This window comes from Lathyrus oleraceus, chromosome 4 (assembly GCF_024323335.1).
Source record: "Lathyrus oleraceus cultivar Zhongwan6 chromosome 4, CAAS_Psat_ZW6_1.0, whole genome shotgun sequence".
NCBI lineage: Eukaryota > Viridiplantae > Streptophyta > Magnoliopsida > Fabales > Fabaceae > Lathyrus > Lathyrus oleraceus.
In genome coordinates this window covers 125,816,093-125,836,875 of record NC_066582.1, presented here as the reverse complement: position 1 = coordinate 125,836,875, position 20,783 = coordinate 125,816,093, and the positions used below count along the sequence as shown (strand labels likewise).

The 20,783-nt window shown below is 35.6% G+C and overlaps 1 protein-coding gene across 1 annotated transcript; it reads left to right on the top strand.

The window, feature by feature from the left end:
* The first annotated feature begins 6,452 nt into the window (after nucleotides 1–6,452).
* On the top strand, nucleotides 6,453–19,043 carry LOC127073986 (quinolinate synthase, chloroplastic). The gene is made up of 7 exons (XM_051015239.1): nucleotides 6,453–7,378; nucleotides 16,556–16,840; nucleotides 17,005–17,220; nucleotides 17,326–17,505; nucleotides 17,745–18,245; nucleotides 18,351–18,512; nucleotides 18,599–19,043. Exons 1-7 carry the CDS (start codon nucleotides 6,695–6,697, stop codon nucleotides 18,668–18,670), a joined length of 2,100 nt encoding a protein of 699 aa, XP_050871196.1. The 5' UTR covers nucleotides 6,453–6,694; the 3' UTR covers nucleotides 18,671–19,043.
* The last annotated feature ends 1,740 nt before the right edge of the window (nucleotides 19,044–20,783 follow it).

Genomic DNA, 20,783 nt, shown 5'->3' with positions numbered 1-20,783 from the left:
ACTGACTGAATGTCAAACTGGATGTTATGACATTCATCATTGACAGCAGCTACTGAACATTAGACAGAGTGGTGTTCTGCTATACTTCAGCATGTAAATTAGTTTGTTCTTCAAGAGAATAACAGAACTAACTTAAGGCCAAATGTGTAAATGTTAAGTTGGACACTTTGACATTTATTAATGTAAGTTGTTACTGTAGTATGGTCATTTTGATCATGTACAGGTCAGCAAAATTGTACAGTCTGTTTTCTGGAAAAACAGACTCAACATATGGACCTTGATGTCAAGCTGAATGTCGTGACATTCATGCCTGACAGCATATGCTAAATTGTAGGTTGTTCAGTTTTCTGTTTCAGCTTTTTCTCAGGCTATTCTTCAGGGATTCAACAGCTGAGAGAAAATCCAGGAAATCAACAACCAAGCTACATTCAATGAACCTAACAAATAGCCTATTTGTTAGTAACCTAAATGTTGAATTTATGGGAACTCGCGTGACCTTAAATTCAGGAGAATACAGGTGCAAAAGCCCAGGGTACTGCAATATAAAAGGAAGGCGTTCCTTCATTCAGTTTCAGGGATTTTGAGGCGTGAAGATTTTGTGTGTCCATCATACTTCACTGCTGTATTTTTGTGAGTCTTGTATTAGACATATCTTGTAAGCCAAGCCATTATCAAGTAGATGATTGTTGTGGCATAGGGTGTTCATTGAGTTGTAAGTGTTGTGTCACTCAAAGCTTTTAAGCGTGAGTGCTGTGTATCTTGATTCAAGCTGTGAAGCACAATCAAGAGTTGTTTGAAGTGTGACTTCATATTGTCTTTAATATTGATTAAAGGTAGTAATCACTGAGGTGATTGAGGGGGAGTGAGTAGGAACTCTGATCTTAGTGTAAGATTGAAATTGCATTGGGTAGGGATTAAGTGATAAGTTGTAAACGGGTGAGTTTAGCTTTGAATTGATACTACTAATAGTGGATTTCCTCCCTGGCTTGGTAGCCCCCAGATGTAGGTCATGTTGGACTGAACTGGGTTAACAATTACTTGTGTTATTTACTGCACTTACATTTAAGTTCTGCAAAATTCCTGTCTGTGCAGAATTGGATGTCATAACAACCCGTGTGACATCTAAAGTCTGATAACTAGAATTTCACATTATATTCACAGAATTACATGTACTTTCTGGAAACAAAAAGTTACCAAATAAAATCATAATATAACACCGAGCTTTTATTATTTTCTCATACTCAGTTGAATTGTCGGACAATACTATACTGGCATAATATTGTTTTAGGTATTTTAAATTTATACCTTGCCCCCTTGCTTGACCAGATGTGTCTTCCTCAGTTTCGTCGTCTAACAAAGGGGCACCCAATAATTCATTGCATATATTGTTGTCTTGGTTAACTCGTCCATTCACTGCCTTTCCGTCTATACGAAGACCCAACAACATGTACACGTCCTCAAGTGTGACGGTACACTCACCAATCGGAAGGTGAAATATGTGGGTATCGGGTCTCTACCTCTCCAACAAAGCCAGAATGAACTTGTAGTCCACCGAGTACGAAACAATGTTTAGTAGATTTCCAAATACACATCCTCTAATATATGGTTCTATTAAAGGATCGTGGGATACACATTCATGTACACATCATCTAAACTGCTTCGGATCCTAATAACAAAAAAGTAAGAAAATACAATTAGAAGAAGAAATACATACTCAACAAACACACATCTATAAGAAGTAATCCAAAATAGAAACTAAAAAGAGAGAGATTATAAAGGTATAACACAAAGAAGATATGTATTAGAAGTAATCAAAAAATAGAAACTAAAAAGAGAGAGATTACAAAGGTATAACACAAATAAGATATGTATTAGAAGTAATCCAAAAATAGAAACTAAAAAGAGGGAGATTACAAAGGTATAACACAAAGAAGATATGTATTAGAAGTAATCCAAAAATAGAAACTAAAAAGAGAGAGATTACAAAGGTATAACACAAAGAAGATATGTATTAGAAGTAATCCAAAAATAGAAACTAAAAAGAGAGAGATTACAAAGGTATAACACAAAGAAGATATCTATTAGAAGTAATCCAAAAATAGAAACTAAAAGAGAGAGATAACATACAAATGTCGAGATATTCTCGATTGTGCCTCTGTGTTCATCGCCCATAGTCAACAAAGACGTGATTTGAATTTGCAAAGCTTGAGTTTGGTAGATGAAAGAAGTGTGATAGAAGAAAATACTTGAGTATTGACGAAGATGATTTGATATTGTTGATATGAGAGACTATTTATAGATGAATAAGTGAGTAGGTTTGGAACCTAAAAAGAGTGTGATTGGTTGCATGGAAAGGCAAGAGGAGAAAAGAGAATGACAAAATTCAGCATGGAAGAGAAAGCTAGCATGTGAGGAATCTTCTTGGCGCATGTGAAGAAAGCACATGCAAGGGAAGAGGAGCCCTTGAGTTTGGCGCCTACATGTGATTTCTCACATGCAAGGAAGAGGCGCCCTTCCTCTTGGCGCCTTAGTGTAGGGAAATTGGAAGGGGCGCCCTTCCTAGTGGCGCCTGAGTGTTGTTTTGTGAAGAGGCACCCAACCCTTTGGCGCCTCAGTTACTTTATGACACCTAGGGAATGGGCGCCTAGGTTGGAATCTTAGAGCACAAAGCTCAGAGATTCTTTGATTCCCTGGCGCTTGTGTATTCTTTTCAATCTTTTCTCTGCGTGCTGGATTCTTTCAACTGCATGCATGGTCAAGTCTGTACAGACAATTACCAAGTTATCAATGCAACGACCAACTTACCAATGACCAACCTATTTATGTCGTGCAGTTGAACAACTTAGCAACACATTCAGTTTCAATTCCATTCAAACTATCTACATATTTAATATTTCAACACAATGTCTTCCACACAACATTACATGATCAGTGCACATGTCGAAGGTGAAATATTTGATCATCAGTTGTTCGGTTTTTGTTTTGGAAACACAGAGGTGACTCGGTTTACAATAAATCTACGATCAAAATTTTCACATCTGAAACAAAGAATAGAAAAGAAATTGCAGTGCAATAATGTGGATCATATCATCTATAAAAATCCTGTTTGGTTTGCAGAAAACCAGGTAAAAATTTATCAGAAGAAGATTCGAGATGATGATGATGTTCAACATATGTTTGGCAGTCACGAACAATTCAGTTACAACGATATAGAGTTGTATATATTACCACATCAACAACAAGAGTCTTAGTACATTGATCAGTCACAAGTGTTTTGTGAGACTGATGACGAATAAGCTGAGGTGAATGTTCCAGACGATGAAGAAGAGGAACCTGAGATCATGGTTGATTCGATGGTGAACGCTGAAGAGGAAGAGGAGCCAATACCAGCAAGTCGTGTATATTGCCCACCCCAACACATGACAAGGTTAAATTTGGGTTCAGATGAACATTCGGCAGATGTATGGTACAATCCTTACGCGCAAATGCAAGGATCTCTGAAACAAGGAGACACATTTCACACAAAAGAAGAATGTGTAAAAGCCATTAACAAATTCCACATGCAACTATCAGCAGATTTCAGAGTTGACAGAACTGACGCATCGAGGTATAAAGTTTATTGTCCGAATGAGCATTGCCTTTTTAGGTTGTCAGCTTCGTACCAGAAGAGGAGCGAGTCTTAGGAGATTGGATCAATGGGTCCAGATCACACATGCATGCTGACAAACCCAATGCAGGATCATCGTAAATTAAGCTCACAACTAATATGCGATAAAATATTGTCTGTCATTGGCAACAATCCGTTGTTAAAGGTGAGTACAATAATCTCGCATATTAGGGCAGAGTACGAGTACATTCCATCATATAGGAAGGCATGGATAGCTAGAACAAAAGCTGTTGAAAAAGTATTTGGCAATTGGGAGGAGTCTTACAAACAACTTCCAAAATACCTGTTGGCTCTAAAACACTATGCTCCTGGGACAATTGTCAAGATGGAAACATTGTCGGCATATACACCAGATGGTACGTGTGATGTTGGAAATAGAATATTTCACCGTTTATTTTGGGCGTATCAACCGTGTATCATAGGTTTTTCTTTTTATAAACCAATTATACAAATTGATGGTACATGGTTGTATGGAAAATACAAAGGAATGTTACTGATGGCAGTGGCACAAGATGGGAACAACAATATTTTTCCGATCGCCTTTGCCCTAGTTGAAAGGGAGACTGCTGAGGGATGGGTTTTTTTTCCTAAGATCTCTTCGATTGCACGTTGCACCTCAACCTAACTTGTGTTTGATCTCTGATAGAGACCCCTTAATCATCAATGCATATAATAACATTGACAATGGCTGGCAAAATCTTCCTTCGACGCATGTGTTTTGTATTAGACATATTGCTCAGAATTTCATGAGGGAAATCAAAGATAAGACGTTGCGTAAGAAGGTTGTCAATGCAGGTTACACATTATCAGAACCTTCTTTCAAACATTACCGTGAGGAAATAAGATTGTCGAACGAAGATGCGGTTCGGTGGATTGATAGTATTCCGTTGGAGAAGTGGATTATGGCATACGACAACGGTCGGTGGATTGATAGTATTCTGTTGTTTAAAACCAAACGCTCAAAATGGAGTTTAGTGTTGCAATCTGAACAGTTGTTTAGTGATGCTTCAATGAAATTCATCAGACATGAAGCTGCCAAAGCCAACACACACGTGGTTACGGTATTTGACCGAACTAAAGGTTAGTTTAGTGTTGCCGAGTCCATGGATCACAATGAGGGCATGCCGATGGGACAGTACATAGTCGAACTAGATAGAGGTTGGTGCGACTGCGGAAGGTTCCAAGCCTTTCGTACCCCCTGCTCCCATGTCATTGCGGCGTGCTCAAAGGTTCGAAGGGATCCATCCTACTTGCTATTTGAAGTTTACAAAGTCGCCAACCTTTCAAATGTTTATAAAATTAGTTTTTCGGTAGTGGCAAAAGAGGATTATTGGCCAGAATATCAAGGGACATCGTCTGGCACAACGAAGTTATGCGAAGGAAGAAAAAGGGTTGCCCTAACAGCACCCGGATTCGAACCGAAATGGATACGGCGAACAAAATGGTTAGACTATGTAGTTCATGTCGTCAACCAGATCACAATCGTAATAACTGTCCTAGTGTTGGAACGAGCACAACCAGATAAATTCAGATGTACCTCTGTTGCTATATATGGAAAACTAAATTTATTTCAAAGTACCTCCGTTGCAATATATGGAAAACTAAATTTACTTCATAGTAGACGTCTGTGACGAAAAGACAGTTGTTCATAAAAAATAACACAAACAATTAAAACAACTAGAATACAAAAACTATGCGATTACAACCATCAAAACAATTTTGAACATGTAATGCATCATCCTACGAGCGTCTTGGTCGGTCTTAATATCCACCAATTCGCGCACTTCTCCGTGTTGGTTGAACGTGGACACAAGCCATTGTATTCTTCTAATCCGTTCACCCTCTCCAATTTCTCCCTCTAACCAACTGTACAACGTCCGATTAAGACGTTCAAACGTATATGTGTTCCAAAGTCGAACTTGTATCGGAGCCGCAACGACAGAAAATATTACATCAACATTTCGTTTCTGAATGTATGTAGACATTGTTGAAACAAGGAAAATTGAAATTGATGGTTGAACTAGACTAGGAGATGAATTTGAGTGAAAATAATTGTATGCAAGACGTAGTATTTATAGAGACGGAACATCTATTGGACAAAACACGTGGGCGCAGTTGAATTGGCGCCCACATGACCATTACAAGAAGGCGCAACATGAATTGGTGCCCACCTTTAAAAATGCACTCAGGCGCCAGAGGCATTGACGCTTCCTCATGAGGGCCAATGCAGGTGCCACAAGCATTGACGCCTCCTCATGAGGCCCAATGCATGTGCGCCAATGCTACTGACGCCTCCTCTTATTGGTATGAGGGTGCGCCAATTCATCTGACGCATCCTCTATCAAACTTGGTTATTTTAGTATTTCTTTTGAAAAATTGGTTATTTTAGAATTTTTTTTTTAAAAAATTTGATTATTTTGAAAAAAAAAATCACGAATTGGTTAATAAACGTCCAAATATTTTAAAAAAACTTAATGATAAATCAAAGTTGTTTAATAAAAAATAAAAATTTAGATTAACAGTCATCAAATTTAATTAATATAAATTATGAATTGGTTAATTTTAAACCGTCACCAAATTTAATTAATATAAATTATGAAGTTATTAATAAACATCTAAATAATAAAAAATATATATTTTATATATTTTTAAAAAATAATAATAATATTTTATTTTTTACTGTATTAATATGGGTACATTGATAGTATATTTTTATATATTTTAAAAAAATAATAATAATATATATTTTAAGGTTTTGCTTGTATTGTAAACTCTATTTGTTTTTGGTGTTATAGATGGGAATACAAAAAGAGAAGTTGTGGGGAAACTTTTCTCGTGAGCCACCATATCCTTTTTGATTCCATTCCATTTTAGCTATAGCTAAAGTGCTTTTCTTTATGTTCCTATTCTCAACCTCCCCCACTACAATTTTCATTATTTAGTATAATATTATTTTAAGTCCTCATTTATCTATTTTCGCTCCATTTCAACTCATCTTGATCCATAGCGATCCATAGTTTTACCGCCATGGCTGCAACTGCTACTTCCTCTCTGTTTTCAATCGCAATAAACCCAAACCATGTTCTTAAGCCAAAGCGTTTCATCCTTCAACCTAACCTTCCTTTTTTCAAATCTCTCAAATGCATCCCTTCCAACACCTCTCTTTCCTGCTCCGCCGTCGCTTTTCCCGAAACCGCCGAGCTCGTCGTTCCTTCCAAGCTACGCCATCTAGCCGATGAGTTTCAGTCGTTACCTGAACCAATGGAGCGGATGAAGCGGCTGTTACATTACGCGGGACTCATAACACCTATGGATGAGTCGGTTCGCGTTGACACGAACCGGGTTATGGGTTGTACTGCGAGGGTTTGGGTTGAGGTGAAGATCGACGGCGAAGGGAAGGTGAGATTAACGGCTGACAGTGACTCGGAGATCACGAAAGGTTTCTGCGCGTGTTTGGTTTGGGTTCTTGACGGGTCTGAACCGGAGGCCGTTTTGAAAGTTTCCACGGACGATTTGGTGGCTCTCAATGTTGGTTTACCGGGAACCGGTCGTTCTAGGGTGAACACGTGGCATAACGTTCTTGTTACTATGCAGAAAAAGACGAAACAGTTGGTTGCTGAGAGAGATGGGAAAGTTCCGTTTGAGCCTTTTCCTTCGTTGATTATTACTGCTGATGGCTTTGTTCCTAAGGGTAGTTATGCTGAAGCCCAGGTTAGCACTGTCTTTTCATTCTATTTTGTATCTAATTATTATTAATATTTTTATATTATGACTTTAATTTTGATTACTGGTAGGACCTATTTAATATATTTTTTTAATTTACTAATTATTTTTGTGGATGTCATTATATATAGAATCTCTTTATACTGTTAAAAAAGTGAAATAATAGTGGTGTCCTTTTCTATCACTAGAAGTTGCAAGAATTTGATGCTTTTGTTAGCAAAACTTTCTTGTGTTTAAACTTTGTCCTGTTATTATCATTAAATGTTTACTTTCTAAATGGACGATATGCTTACTTTTAGTGCTACCTTGTTGAGAAGTCACGTATTGCTGAGTGGAGAATGGTCCACACTTTTATGTCGGTTTTGTAGGATGATATTAAAAAATTTATGATCAGATCCGATTCTATCTAAAATTTGTTGGGTCTTGTCTAAAATAAATATTATCTCTATTTTTTATTATAAATTATTTTGTATTTTTCATATTTTTTTTTTGATGATGTTTGAAAATTAAAAATTAGATTCACTTTTAATAAATCGTTCTTCATTAATAATATGGAGAAGATAAATTTATATAATTGAAAAGAGAGAGATAAATTTATATAATTGAAAGGAGAGAAAATAAGAAATTATTAAAGATATAAAAAGAAAATAGTATTAATTACTTATTGATAATGTAAAATAATTTATATTGTGGTACAATTTTTTTTATTAAACAATTTATAATAAAAAACAAAGAGAGGGAGGGAGGGAGTATTAACTAAAATATTATAATTAAAATTTATAAGAGTTATATAAAATATAAAAGAATTTTTTGTATATTTAATCATTGTAGCAACCTAAAATCCACAATTAAATTACTAATAACATTAAATATTATTATTTTTTAAAACAACATTAATAAAAATATACAGTAAATCATTGCCAAACAAATTCAAAAAGATCAGTCTCATCAAATGTTTTTTACATTAAATCTTACAAGATTTAAAAGAATTTTTGATCCAAATAATCCAATTTTTCAAAAAAAAAACGAAAATAATTCACTTTTCAGATTATTTTTCAAACTATCCTATTTTGAAGAGACGGTGTCAGATGAATTGGCGCATGCTCTTTAACTTAAAGAGGTGGCGTCAATTAGATTGATTAATGCATCTAGTGATGCGCGTCTGTGTGTTAAGTTATAAATGAGGCACCAATTGGTCTGACACCTATGTGTGTTTCCTAATTTTTTTTTTTGAAAAACAATATACATTTTAGATAAAAGTCGAAATCTGAGCAATTGATATTGATACTAATATGCATTTACATACGTTAACCAAAAAGACTAATGCCGTTGACCGGGATAACCTAACCGACCTCCGGTCCCACATCCCCTAACTACCCGAACGCATGGCCCTAACCCACGTTAATAATTTATCCCAGGTGTTTGAGTATTTGAGGGGCCAGGAACATCACCAACACCTGCAGGAGATTGCCTAAGATATTCAGATAAATCCGCGTACTCTTGTGTATGCAATGAAGTGCTACCTCCATAGTTGAGTTCGTGACCCATGTCAGAGTAGTTGAGTTGTGTTTGAGATATTGGAGGGCGACCGGGACGATTGAAGGGCGACATTGGTGTGAATGATGTGTCGAGGAAAGGTTGAAATGATTGTTTAGGTGTTTGGTAGTCATATGGTTGTTGTATGTTTTGGTTTTGTGATGTTTGTGCTTCTTGACTATAGTAGGAGGAAGAACGATTGATGTTAAATGATCCCTGAGTTTGATATAAGGTTGAATCATCGCGTCCATGACAACAAATTCATAGACACGAGTTCGAAATCTAGAAACATCCTAAAAAATAAACAACAAAAATAAGTTAATTTATAAAAAAATGTGTTAGAAAAATAATACAATAAGTAAACGCTTACATAAGTTGCTATGTTTGCAACTGTGCCTCTATGCGATTCACCCATAGTGAGCAGAGACATCTTGTCATAGTGTTGTAGATGAACCAGTGGTTGTTACAGATGAAAGAGTGGTGTCGTAATGTTGCAGATGAAACAGTGGTTGTTACAGATGAAAGAGTGGTTATTACAAGTCTAGAAGTGATTATTGTTGATGAAAAAGTGGTGAGTTGCACGACCATTTATAATGAGAGACATGCATAAGTTTGCATGCGTGGAAAATTGAGCATGCAAGCTAGCGCCAATTGGTTTGGCATGCACATGTATTTGTTACATGCTAGCATCATATGGATTGACGCTTCCTAGGTCGTGGTAGGTTGCATGCATGGTCTTTTCACTAGGCTGCATGGCTATTTGCATGCAACACAGAATCTCGAGGCCTGCACACACAAGGCGCCATATGGACTGGCGCCCATGTTCAAAAAATGCAAGCAGGCGCCAAATGGAATGACACTAGCTCTTGCATGCATGCCATGTCACATTCTAATTATAGTCTTTCTTATACCAACACAAATTCAAATTCATCCTCAAACCAACAAAAATTCATTGTCAAACCTACACAACTTCATTATATTACTATGTCATCAGCATCCAAATATATTATCAATGCTCACTGCAACGGTGAGACATATGACTGTGATGTATACAGGTTTAGTTTTTGAAACACTAATACTATCCGATTTACAATCAAGAGAAATTCAAATTTCTTGCATTTGAAAAAACAAATAGAATCCTACCTAGGATCTAGTCTTGTGTCACAAATTACGTACCAAAATCCAATTTATTTCGAAAATAATCAATGTAAATTTTACCCGCTAAAGGTGCGAGACGATGAAGATGTTGAATATATGTTTGTTACTCACGAACATTCTTATTGCAACTCTATTGAGTTATATATTAATCTCTAACAAAGTATATCATCTCAACAATCTCAGATAACTAATCAAGCTGAATCTGATGAACTTGATTCAGAAGACTCAGATGAAGTCGACCTAGAAGCAGAAGCAGAAGTCAACGTCGTTGATGATGAAGAAGAAGAAACCGAGACACAGGTCGATCATATGTTGAACAACAACATTGAATATGACGATCATCCAACGCCATTACCTCTAAGTCATGTATATAATCCACCATAACATATGACAAACATGGACTTGCATGACGATGAAATATCCGACAATGTTTTTTATAACCCGTATCCACGATCAGTGGGTAAGTTAAAAGTGGGAGACACGTTCCACACTAGAGAAGAATGTGTGCGAGCTATCAAAAAATTTCACATGGATAACTCTATTGATTTCACCTTGAAACGCAATGATTCGAAAAGGTATGTCATCGAATGTCGTAACATCCTTTGCAAGTTTCGGTTGGCTGCGTCTCTCAAGAAGAGAAGCGATTCTTGGGAGAAAGCTTCTATAGACCCACCTCACAGTTGCATTGCCACTAATGATGTACAAGATCACCGAAAATTAAGCGCTGAATTGATATATCAAGACATTTTGCCGCTTGTTAACAAAGACCCATCAATGAAGGTGAGTATAATAATATCTCATATCGTCACAAGATGTAATTATACCCCCTCTTACAAGAACGCGTGGATTGCAAGGACAAAGGTTGTTGAACAAGTATTCGGCAACTGGGAGGATTCATACAAAGAATTGCCACGGTTTTTAGGGCACTTTAAATATATGCACCAAGAACTATTGCAATTATGGAGACATTGCCAGCATTTACGCCAGGCGAAACTTGTGTTGATGAAAATATAATTTTTCACCGCCTCTTTTGGGTGTTTCAACCATGCATCAAAGGTTTTATATTCTGCAAACCTATTATTCAAATTGATGGAACATGGTTATACGGAAAATATATGGCACTTTGCTTATGACTGTTGCACTGGTTGAAGCTGAAACAACCGGTGATTGGGGTTTCTTCCTTAGTCATCTCAGAACACATGTCGCTCCATAAGTCAATCTCTATTTTATTTCAGATAGACATGCTGCCATTGAGAGTGCTTATAATAACCATGATAACGGATGACATAATCCTCCTTCTACCCATGTCTATTGCATTAGACATATCGCACAAAACTTCATGCGCGCAATCAAAGACAAGAACCTTCGCAAAAAGTGGTGAATGCAGGGTATGCTCTAACTCAGCCGTCATTTCAATATTACCATGACGAAATTAGATTGTCTAATGCAAATGCAGAAAGGTGGGTGAATAACATACCATTAGAGCAGTGGACAAAGGCATTTGACAGAGGTTGTTAATAGGGCCATATGACAACAAACCTTGTAGAATGCATGAATGGCGTATTCAAAGCCATTAGAAATCTACGAATAACCGGATTGGTCAGAACAACCTATTTTAGGTTGACATCTACCTTCGCAACCAAAGGTGAAAGATGGAGTACGGTGTTAATGTCAGGTCAATTATTCAGTGAATGTTGTATGAAAATGATGAAAGAGGAAACTATCATAGCTAGCGCACACGTGGTTACAATCTTTGACCATCATAGGTAAAGTTTCAGTGTACTGGAAACAATGGACCACAATGAGGGGGGACCAAATTTATCATATGCTGTCAGACTAAACAGAAGTTGGTGCGACTGTGGAAAGTTCCAGGTCTTCCGTATTCCTTGCTCTCATGTCATGGCGACATGCGCAAATATTCGTCAGGATGCTTACAACCATCTATCCGATGTTTACAAGACCATTACCGTTATGAATGTCTATAACGAAAGCTTCTCAGGGCTAGCAATGGAGAAATGAAGAAATGCTGGCCTCCATATGAAGAGGACATAGTTTGGCACAACGATGAGATGCGAAGAAAGAAAAAAAGACGGTCAAACAACACGCATATTAGAATAGAAATGGATACGGCTGATAAAATGATAAGATTATGTAGTATATGTCGTCAACCCGGACACAATAAGAAAAAATGTCCCACAACCTTTGCATAATAATTTAGTACATCATTTCAATTTTTGTAACCTTTTATTTTGATATATTAATAATTTTTTTGTTACAACAAGGTTAACAACAAACATCACTTCAACTTAAGCACACTTAAATTCGAACAGGTCTAAATAAACAACACAAACAATAAATATCAAAAGAGATGAAAATACTTAATCACAACATTTAAAAACAACATTTTTAACTGATTACAACAATCAAACTGATATGTCATCTGGTCTAAACATCACTTCCATAACATCCTTATCATTTTTTACTCGTAGCCAACCACGTACGCCATCGAGTCTCTCAATACTTCTAATTTTTCCTCTTCAGGTATTTTTCCATCAAACCAACGAACCAACTCCTTCTCTAGTTGCTCGAAACGACAGATATTCCAAAACATCATCTCCATCGGAAGCTTGTCTCTCGAATAAATCACTTTTTTATAGAGGCGACGAAGACGAAACATGTTTGCAATATAATGAAAAGATAGGTAAAAAAATGAGTCAGCCAACACATCTATTTATACAAAAAAAATTATACAATACACGGAGACGACAGACCCATTGACGCCTCCTCTCACTATATACACATGGACGCCAATTGGATTGGCAACACCATGTGATATAGCCAATTCAATTGGCGCCCCTCTTAAAAATTAAGGGTAAACGCCAATTGATCTGACACTTACACCTAAACGTTTTTTTTTTAAATTGGGGTAGTTTGGAAAATAATTTGAAAAGTAGGTTATTTTGAGATTTTTTTTAAATGTGGGGGTATTTGAGTAAAAAATTCAATTTAAAAAATTTGCAAATTTAAATCAAATTCTTAGTTGGTTCAGTAGTGGTTGACTCTGGACTTAATAAGGAGAACCACGGTTTGATCATCTGCAATTGCGATTGGGAGAGAATTGAAACCACTTGATGCCAGAACTGACCCCGAACCATATTGCTAGTTGAATTAAAAAATCAATAGTTAAAGTGTATGAACTTGATTGCATTTATTTTGAAAAACTTAAAATTAATAAGAAATTATTATTTCTTTTTTAAAGAATACATAAATTATTTCTTTGTATAGTATTGAAACTAGAAGGAGATGTTTTTCGTGCACTTCACGGTGTCGAGAAGTCAACCAAAGTTAGTGGAAAGCCTACGATCTATCAAACAAGGGAAAGACAAGCCGATATGATCCTACATTGAGAGGTTAAACATAGAAACGATACTAGTCAAGGGCGCCACAAATGAGAGGAAGAAGTACCTATTAAGTTTAGAATTTCAACTGGGGTTCACATTCGCTAAAATTATTGGAATTAGAGCCTTTAAAACCTTTAACAACTTGGCCGAGCTTTGCAAATAAGGGAAAGACGAGCTGCCGATAAGAAGGGAGAATGTAATTTATTCATCTTTTATGGGAGGAGATTGTCATTTTTTTAATAGTTTTGTCGAAGAACGGATCTAAGTGTATAATTTATTTATCTTTAGGTAGTGTCCGATTGCATGTGAGTGAGTTTGAAACTGTGACATATTCCCTTTTAAGGGAGTGAAATTATGGCCATAGGCTACTAAACAAAAAAAACATAAGAGAGGAAGATAATGTAATATGAGTATCTATCATGAGAGAGAAGTGTAATATATTTTGCATCAGAGGAAAGGGAAATGCATATTTTAACACAAGAAGCGAGGGTAGTGTAATCTCTCTCTCTCCCTCTATCTGTCTATCTATAGGAGTCTAATATATTTTGCATTTGAGAGGAGGAAATTATATATTACAACACAAGGGGCACATTTATTAATATAAATCTTAGGGGCACAATTATTAATAGCGGTCGCTCTAAGTGCTATCTCGATGCGGAAACCGTCCATTACGGAGGAGCGGCGCGCATCGCAATTTTGGATAGTGGCTGGGATAGCTGGGATAACGGGTTGCGGGAGCGGAGCGCTTCCTGGCACTGAGCGGTTTTCTGCTTTTAGGGTTTTTTTTGTGCGAAAAGACCTTTTTACCTTTAAAAAATATTAAAATTGGAAAATTTATCATAGTCGTTCGTGTTTTCTCCTCTCTCATTCATGTTTTCACCTTCTCCATCGCGTTTATTTTGTATGCTGCTTCTCGTATTTTATGTGCGCTGCTTCTTATGCCCTAACTCCTCTTCCACCTCAACTGTTGGAAGCTTCTCTCTATTCTTCTTCTATTCTTCTTCTTCTCTACTTCTGTTTTCTGTTTTCTATTTTGTTCTCTATCTTATTCTTCTCTATTCATTATTTTTCTATTCTTTTTCAGATTGTTTTTTCTTTCATGTCATTGTTTTTTTTCTCTTTCTTTTTAAATATATTGATTCTGAGATTAATATATCTAGATTATTCATATAATTAGTCCAAAACATTGTTTAATCTACATTAAATATATAGGTAGATTATTCATATTATGGAGTGAGAATTTTTGGCCCTTTATGGAGTAGATAAAAGACTCTTTATCTTTTTTCTTCTTCTATAAATTAGGTATCATCTGTGCGCAACTACGAAGGCTAATCTTTCAAATTGAAAATGACGACAATAAACGACAAAGTTTTTCTTAAAAACATTTAACATTGATGCACGCATTGTGCTGTGTTCGAATCCTAGATCTCTGCTTAAGCAAGAAGAGACTCTTATCAACTAAACTAATGCGAGTCTCTGTATCCTCTATTTTATGGACCCTTTTTAGTAAAATAAATTAATATTATTATATTGAGTTATTGATAGGATCTATTTAGTACTTCCTCCGATTCTATTTACAGGAGACAAGTTACTTTTTAAATTCTTTAAATAATCAATGTATCTAATTTATTATTAGACAAAATATATTCTTTGTTGAATGAATTAAAAAATAACTTGTCTTATACTTCATTCGTTTATTTTTAAGTGTTATTTTTTTGACTTTTTATATATATCAAGAAAATTAATCATTATTGTTACTTTTCAAACAATAATTCTTTTTTTACCTATAATATCCTTAATTATTTATTATTTTCATTTTAATGTTTTCTCTATGTAATAATTACCTACGAATAATTTTGACAAAAATGCAATTAATACCATCTTGAACTTTACAAGTGATAATTAAAAAGAAATTTATCAAAAAAGTGAAACTTAAAATGGATCGGAGGGAGTATATAGGATCGGAGGGTGTATTTTTTAATTTAGTAATTATTTTTGAAGTAATGGGTTGGAGGAAGTTGATGCTTAGCGTTGACATTACAAATTACTATGAAATGAGTAATATGTGTTTTCGACAATCCATTTAAATACTCAGGTGGAGGAGACGTGTCTGTTTGTTTGTGGTGTCATTATACATAGAATCTCTTGATACCGTAAAAAAAGTGAAATAATAGTGGTGTCCTTTTCCATTACATCTTGCAAAATTTGATGCTTCTTTTAGCAATACTTTCCTGTGTTCAAACATGTTTAGTCTTCGTCCTATTATGTTAGAGTACGCGAGTTTTCCGTTTTTATTATGATTGTAGACGCTTACTCTGTAAATGGATATGCTTAGCACATTATCCATAGTGCTTTTACTTCACATACTTTGTATTGAAAGTTCTACCTTATCTAAAGCCAAAGCATATTCGGTGGTGTTTTAGTTCTAGTTTGTTAAGAAGTCACATATTGCATGAGTGGTCCACACTTTTATTTCGGTTTTGAAGGATTGAATAAAATGAAATTCAAATTTTTTATGATAGTATCTTAGTCTATTCAAAATGTGTTGGGTCATCTGCCATTGATCACTTGGATCATGCTGAAGATGTTCAATTCTAAATGTGAGGAGTGTGTTAAGAATAAATTTTTTTACTGGATGAGATATAGACTGAAGAATGTATTTATAGGTGCTGGAGAATAATTAACTTATAAGTTGATTTTGTATAATTGAATTTCGTCGACAAAAATTTTAAGATAGTTTAAGGAGTTCATTTTCCATACTTGCGCACAGAAGACAAAGATCTGTACTGATCAAGAAATTGATAGTGTTAAGTTGCAAATAGTAGTAACATATTCTACCGTTCACACAAATATTGGGATTTTAAGTAATTCTTTGGGAATTCCATTTTTCTGTAGAACAATACATGTGTTTCTTGATTGCTTTATCTATGCAAGTAGCTTTTCTACTTTCAAAAGAAAAGTGAGGTCGCATCGTTATGAATGGATCATGTACACGCCAACAAATGCCATAATTTCATTGAATCTTGACCTGAAAACATTAAACTTCTATTTTTGTCTGGCTTTCCTGCAGGCAAAATACCTGTTCCCTAACAAGTTAAAAGTTGATGAACTAGTCAATGTGCTGAAGGATAAGAAAATAGGTGTAGTTGCGCACTTTTACATGGATCCTGAAGTCCAAGGCATTTTAACTGCTGCTCAGAAGCAGTGGCCTCATATCCATATATCTGATTCACTGGTCATGGCAGATTCAGCAGTCAAAATGGCAAAAGCTGGATGCAAATTCATAACAGTGCTAGGTGTGGACTTTATGTCGGAAAATGTGCGCGCCATCCTTGATCAAGCCGGTTTCAATGAGGTATGTCTTTCACCTGTTTGTCGATAGAAACTGGTCATAAACTAATACAGATATCTTGTATGAAGTATGTAATACGTGCTGCAGTATTTAGATTAGAAAAATTCAGTATCAGTGCTACTTGTTAATCCTTAGTCCTTAATTTTCTTCTGATTGATTATTTGTAGGTCGATGTTTATAGAATGTCAAATGAGCGTATTGGTTGCTCACTGGCTGATGCTGCAGCTACCTCTACTTATATGGAGTATCTGGAGCCAGCTTCTAGGTCTACTTCCTTGCATGTCATATACATTAACACTAAGTTAGAGACAAAGGCATATGCTCATGAGCTTGTGCCAACAATAACCTGTACCTCATCAAATGTTATCCAGACTATTCTACAGGTCAGTCTTACGCAAACTTTTGGGTATTCCTCTTTGTCGTTGTATTCACAACAATGCTGTTTAGCGCTTCTTTCTTAAACACTAATATGTTTATCTCTTATGCAGGCATTTGCCCAAGTGCCAGATTTGAGCATATATTATGGGCCTGATTCTTACATGGGTGCAAATATTGTAGAATTGTTCCAACAGATGACAGTAATGACCGATGAAGAGATTGCTGCGATACATCCTGAGCACAATGTAGACTCTATTAAATCCTTACTACCACGACTTTACTTTTATCAGGTAAGGTCTTTAGGGTGTTATAAAAATTTATGGAAGAAGTTACTTTATTTGCAATCGGATGTGCTACACTAACATGTGTTTTGTTCGCATTCACCATTTTCGGAAGGTGGCTTGGCTTGAATCCATTTTTTCCTATTATTTTCTTTTTCTATATGAAAATGATTTTATTTAGTGTTTCAAGAATTAGCTTCACAATATTGTACATGTCATGATTATCTGCTCTTGCCTTTTGGTGTCAGGATGGATCATGCATTGTTCATCATCTATTTGGCCATGAAGTTGTGGATACGATAAAAGAAATGTATTGTGATGCATTCCTTACTGCCCATCTTGAGGTACCTGGAGAGATGTTTTCATTGGCAATGGAAGCAAAAAGAAGAGGAATGGGAGTAGTAGGGTCCACCCAGAATATATTGGATTTCATAAAAGACAGGGTTCAAGAATCTTTGGATAGAAACATTGATGACCATCTTCAATTTGTTTTAGGAACAGAATCTGGGATGGTGACTGCAATTGTGGCAGCAGTTCGTAGTCTGTTAGAGCCTGCAAAATCCTCTTCTCATGGAGCAAAAGTTACTGTTGAAATTGTGTTTCCAGTTTCATCAGACTCAATCTCGAAAACAACTTCTAGTCTAAATTCAGTTGAAGTCAGTGATATCATACCTCCTGTTGTACCAGGAGTAACTAGCGGGGAGGGTTGTTCCATTCACGGTGGTTGCGCATCTTGTCCTTACATGAAGGTAGGATCTGTGTTTTATTTTTGATAGTCAGCTAAGATTGGTCCACAGTGACTGATTTTTTATCTTTGGACTAATCGTTATCTGATTGTTTCTTTAACTTTCCAGATGAATTCTCTTAGCTCACTCCTGACAGTTTGCCATCACCTACCCGACGAAGAAAATATGTTATCTGCATACAAAGCAGAGCGATTCAAGTTGCAGACTCCAAATGGTCAATCAGTGGCCGACGTAGGATGTGAACCAATTTTGCATATGAGGAACTTTCAGGTTAGTTTCTTGGTATACATTTTTGTACACTGTTGATATGAACTGAAAACCACGCACTTTAAATTAACCTTTTGGTACTTGTACAGGCTACTAAAAAGCTTCCAGAGAAACTGGTTAATCAGATTCTTCACACCAAAGACAGTGGAAGGTTGGTGTGATAAACTATGCTGGTTGATCAGATTCTTCATCCCTGAGAAGCTGGTTGATCAGATTGTTCCAGAGAAATAATGTTATATATATATGCTGCTCTATTGTGAGCAATTCCACGTTGCAACAAAAGCTGGGTTTGTTAGAGGTGTTTTCTTATTGTATGGTAGTAGTTACCACAGCCAGATTTTGTTGTATGGTAGTTTTTCTTAGCGTACGAAACTTCTAATATTGATTAATATTATTATTATTAATCACAAAACAAAGTTGGGTATCAGATATAGAAAAAAGGATGAAATAGCAGCATGTTGGGATTATTTCCCCCACTTGGAAAACAAAATTCTAGATACTTTCTTCTTTTATAGCATTCACTTCTTTATCTAACGAGTCTCTCTTGGATTACTCATGCCTATTACATTATGTTTCCGAGTCTCACTTAGGTATAGCAACATACTAGTAAGCCAAAAAAATTTAGTCCATCCCAAAAAATGTTCAAACGTGGGTTTGGATATTTTTCGATAAGAATTTTTTTAATGTATCTTATATGTTTCTTAAGGATCTAGAAAAAAAATAGATAAATTTGTAAGGAGTAAAATTTCTTAATGCACCTTATATGTTTATTAAGCACCACCCGAAAATACTAAAATGTCTTCTAGTTTTAGAGATATATTTTCGAATGTACTACGCTTCAACGTCTTCACAATATCTTCGACCGATCTTGAAATTGTCGCTTCCAACTCGAGTAGAGTTTTTGTTTCGAAACAGAAATATGTATTCCAAGCTCAAAGTTGTTAAACTTAATTTCCTTATGTTGTCAATCGATGGTGAACGGTACTTGAGCTTCACAATTTTTCGATTGTCTCCGTAAGCTAGGAGATGATGGATTTCGTATTTAATATCTGCAAGAGATGTGCATTTGTTGAACTTAAACTTTCGTCTGGGTGTCGCGCTAGAGACAGAGACATTTGCGACATACCAGTTGATGTTTATTTGTGACATTTGAGACATTTTCAGTTTGTGTGAAATAAGAAACAAGGACATCTTAATTTATATTATGGACCATTCAAAACCTGACATGTTGATTCCGAAGATATATCTTCGGTTACGCACCCTATTATCTTGTCCCGGAGATGCATCTCTGAACCTCTCTTGAACATGTTTGAAAACAAAACCTTTGAAACAATTATATATATATATAATATATATATATATATATATATATATATATATAATATATATATATATATATATATATATATATATATATATATATATATATATATATATATAAATGAATAAATGTTGTATTGTGAAAAATAAAAAAATGTATTAAGACACAATATGATAAATTGAATAAATTAATCTTCATTAATATTGAGACACAATTGCATACACTTATTTGTCCGACTAAATACGAAATTAAAAAGAATCGAAACATTTGTCTTCAGCTAAATCTATGGGCGGTATCCCTTTTGACTTTTGTGCATTTGATTCTCTTTCAATGTTGCTCAAATTTTGGAACTCTTGCATCCTTTCCATAAAATGGTTCGGCCAAGTCTCAATTTTTGTTGTTGAATGAACATTCCACTCATGTGATGTAAGTGGTAATAGGGCATCCTAGTTTCAAATAAACTTGAACAAAATACCGTGGTTTTGAAAGTCATCAAATACACATAATACGATAATTTGGATTTTGAGGTGGGACGGTATGCAATTGAAAAAAGGTTTCTGAAAAACCGTATCGTGTAAGATCAACACACACCCTATCATACACACATGCTATCAGGTGATCCATTTTAGAGAAGCACATTCATTTTGCCTCTGGTGCTGGTCCACCAAGGCAAGGAAAAAGAGACTCATAAGCTTCATCTAAGTGTTCTTTCTTTTCGTACAATCGTGTGTATGATTCTTTATGAGTCTTCAACTCTTGGATAAATTGACAACAGACAAGTTTAATATTATCTTATCCTTTACCGTGTAAAGCCGAAACAACTCGATATCCATACCCTGACGATCCGATCGATGTATTTGTGCATAAAAACCAGCATCTCGTCAATGAGTGAAATCTTTGGTAGATGTGGCGTAGGAGGTGGTTTGCTAATGCGAGCTTCTTTGGAAACACTT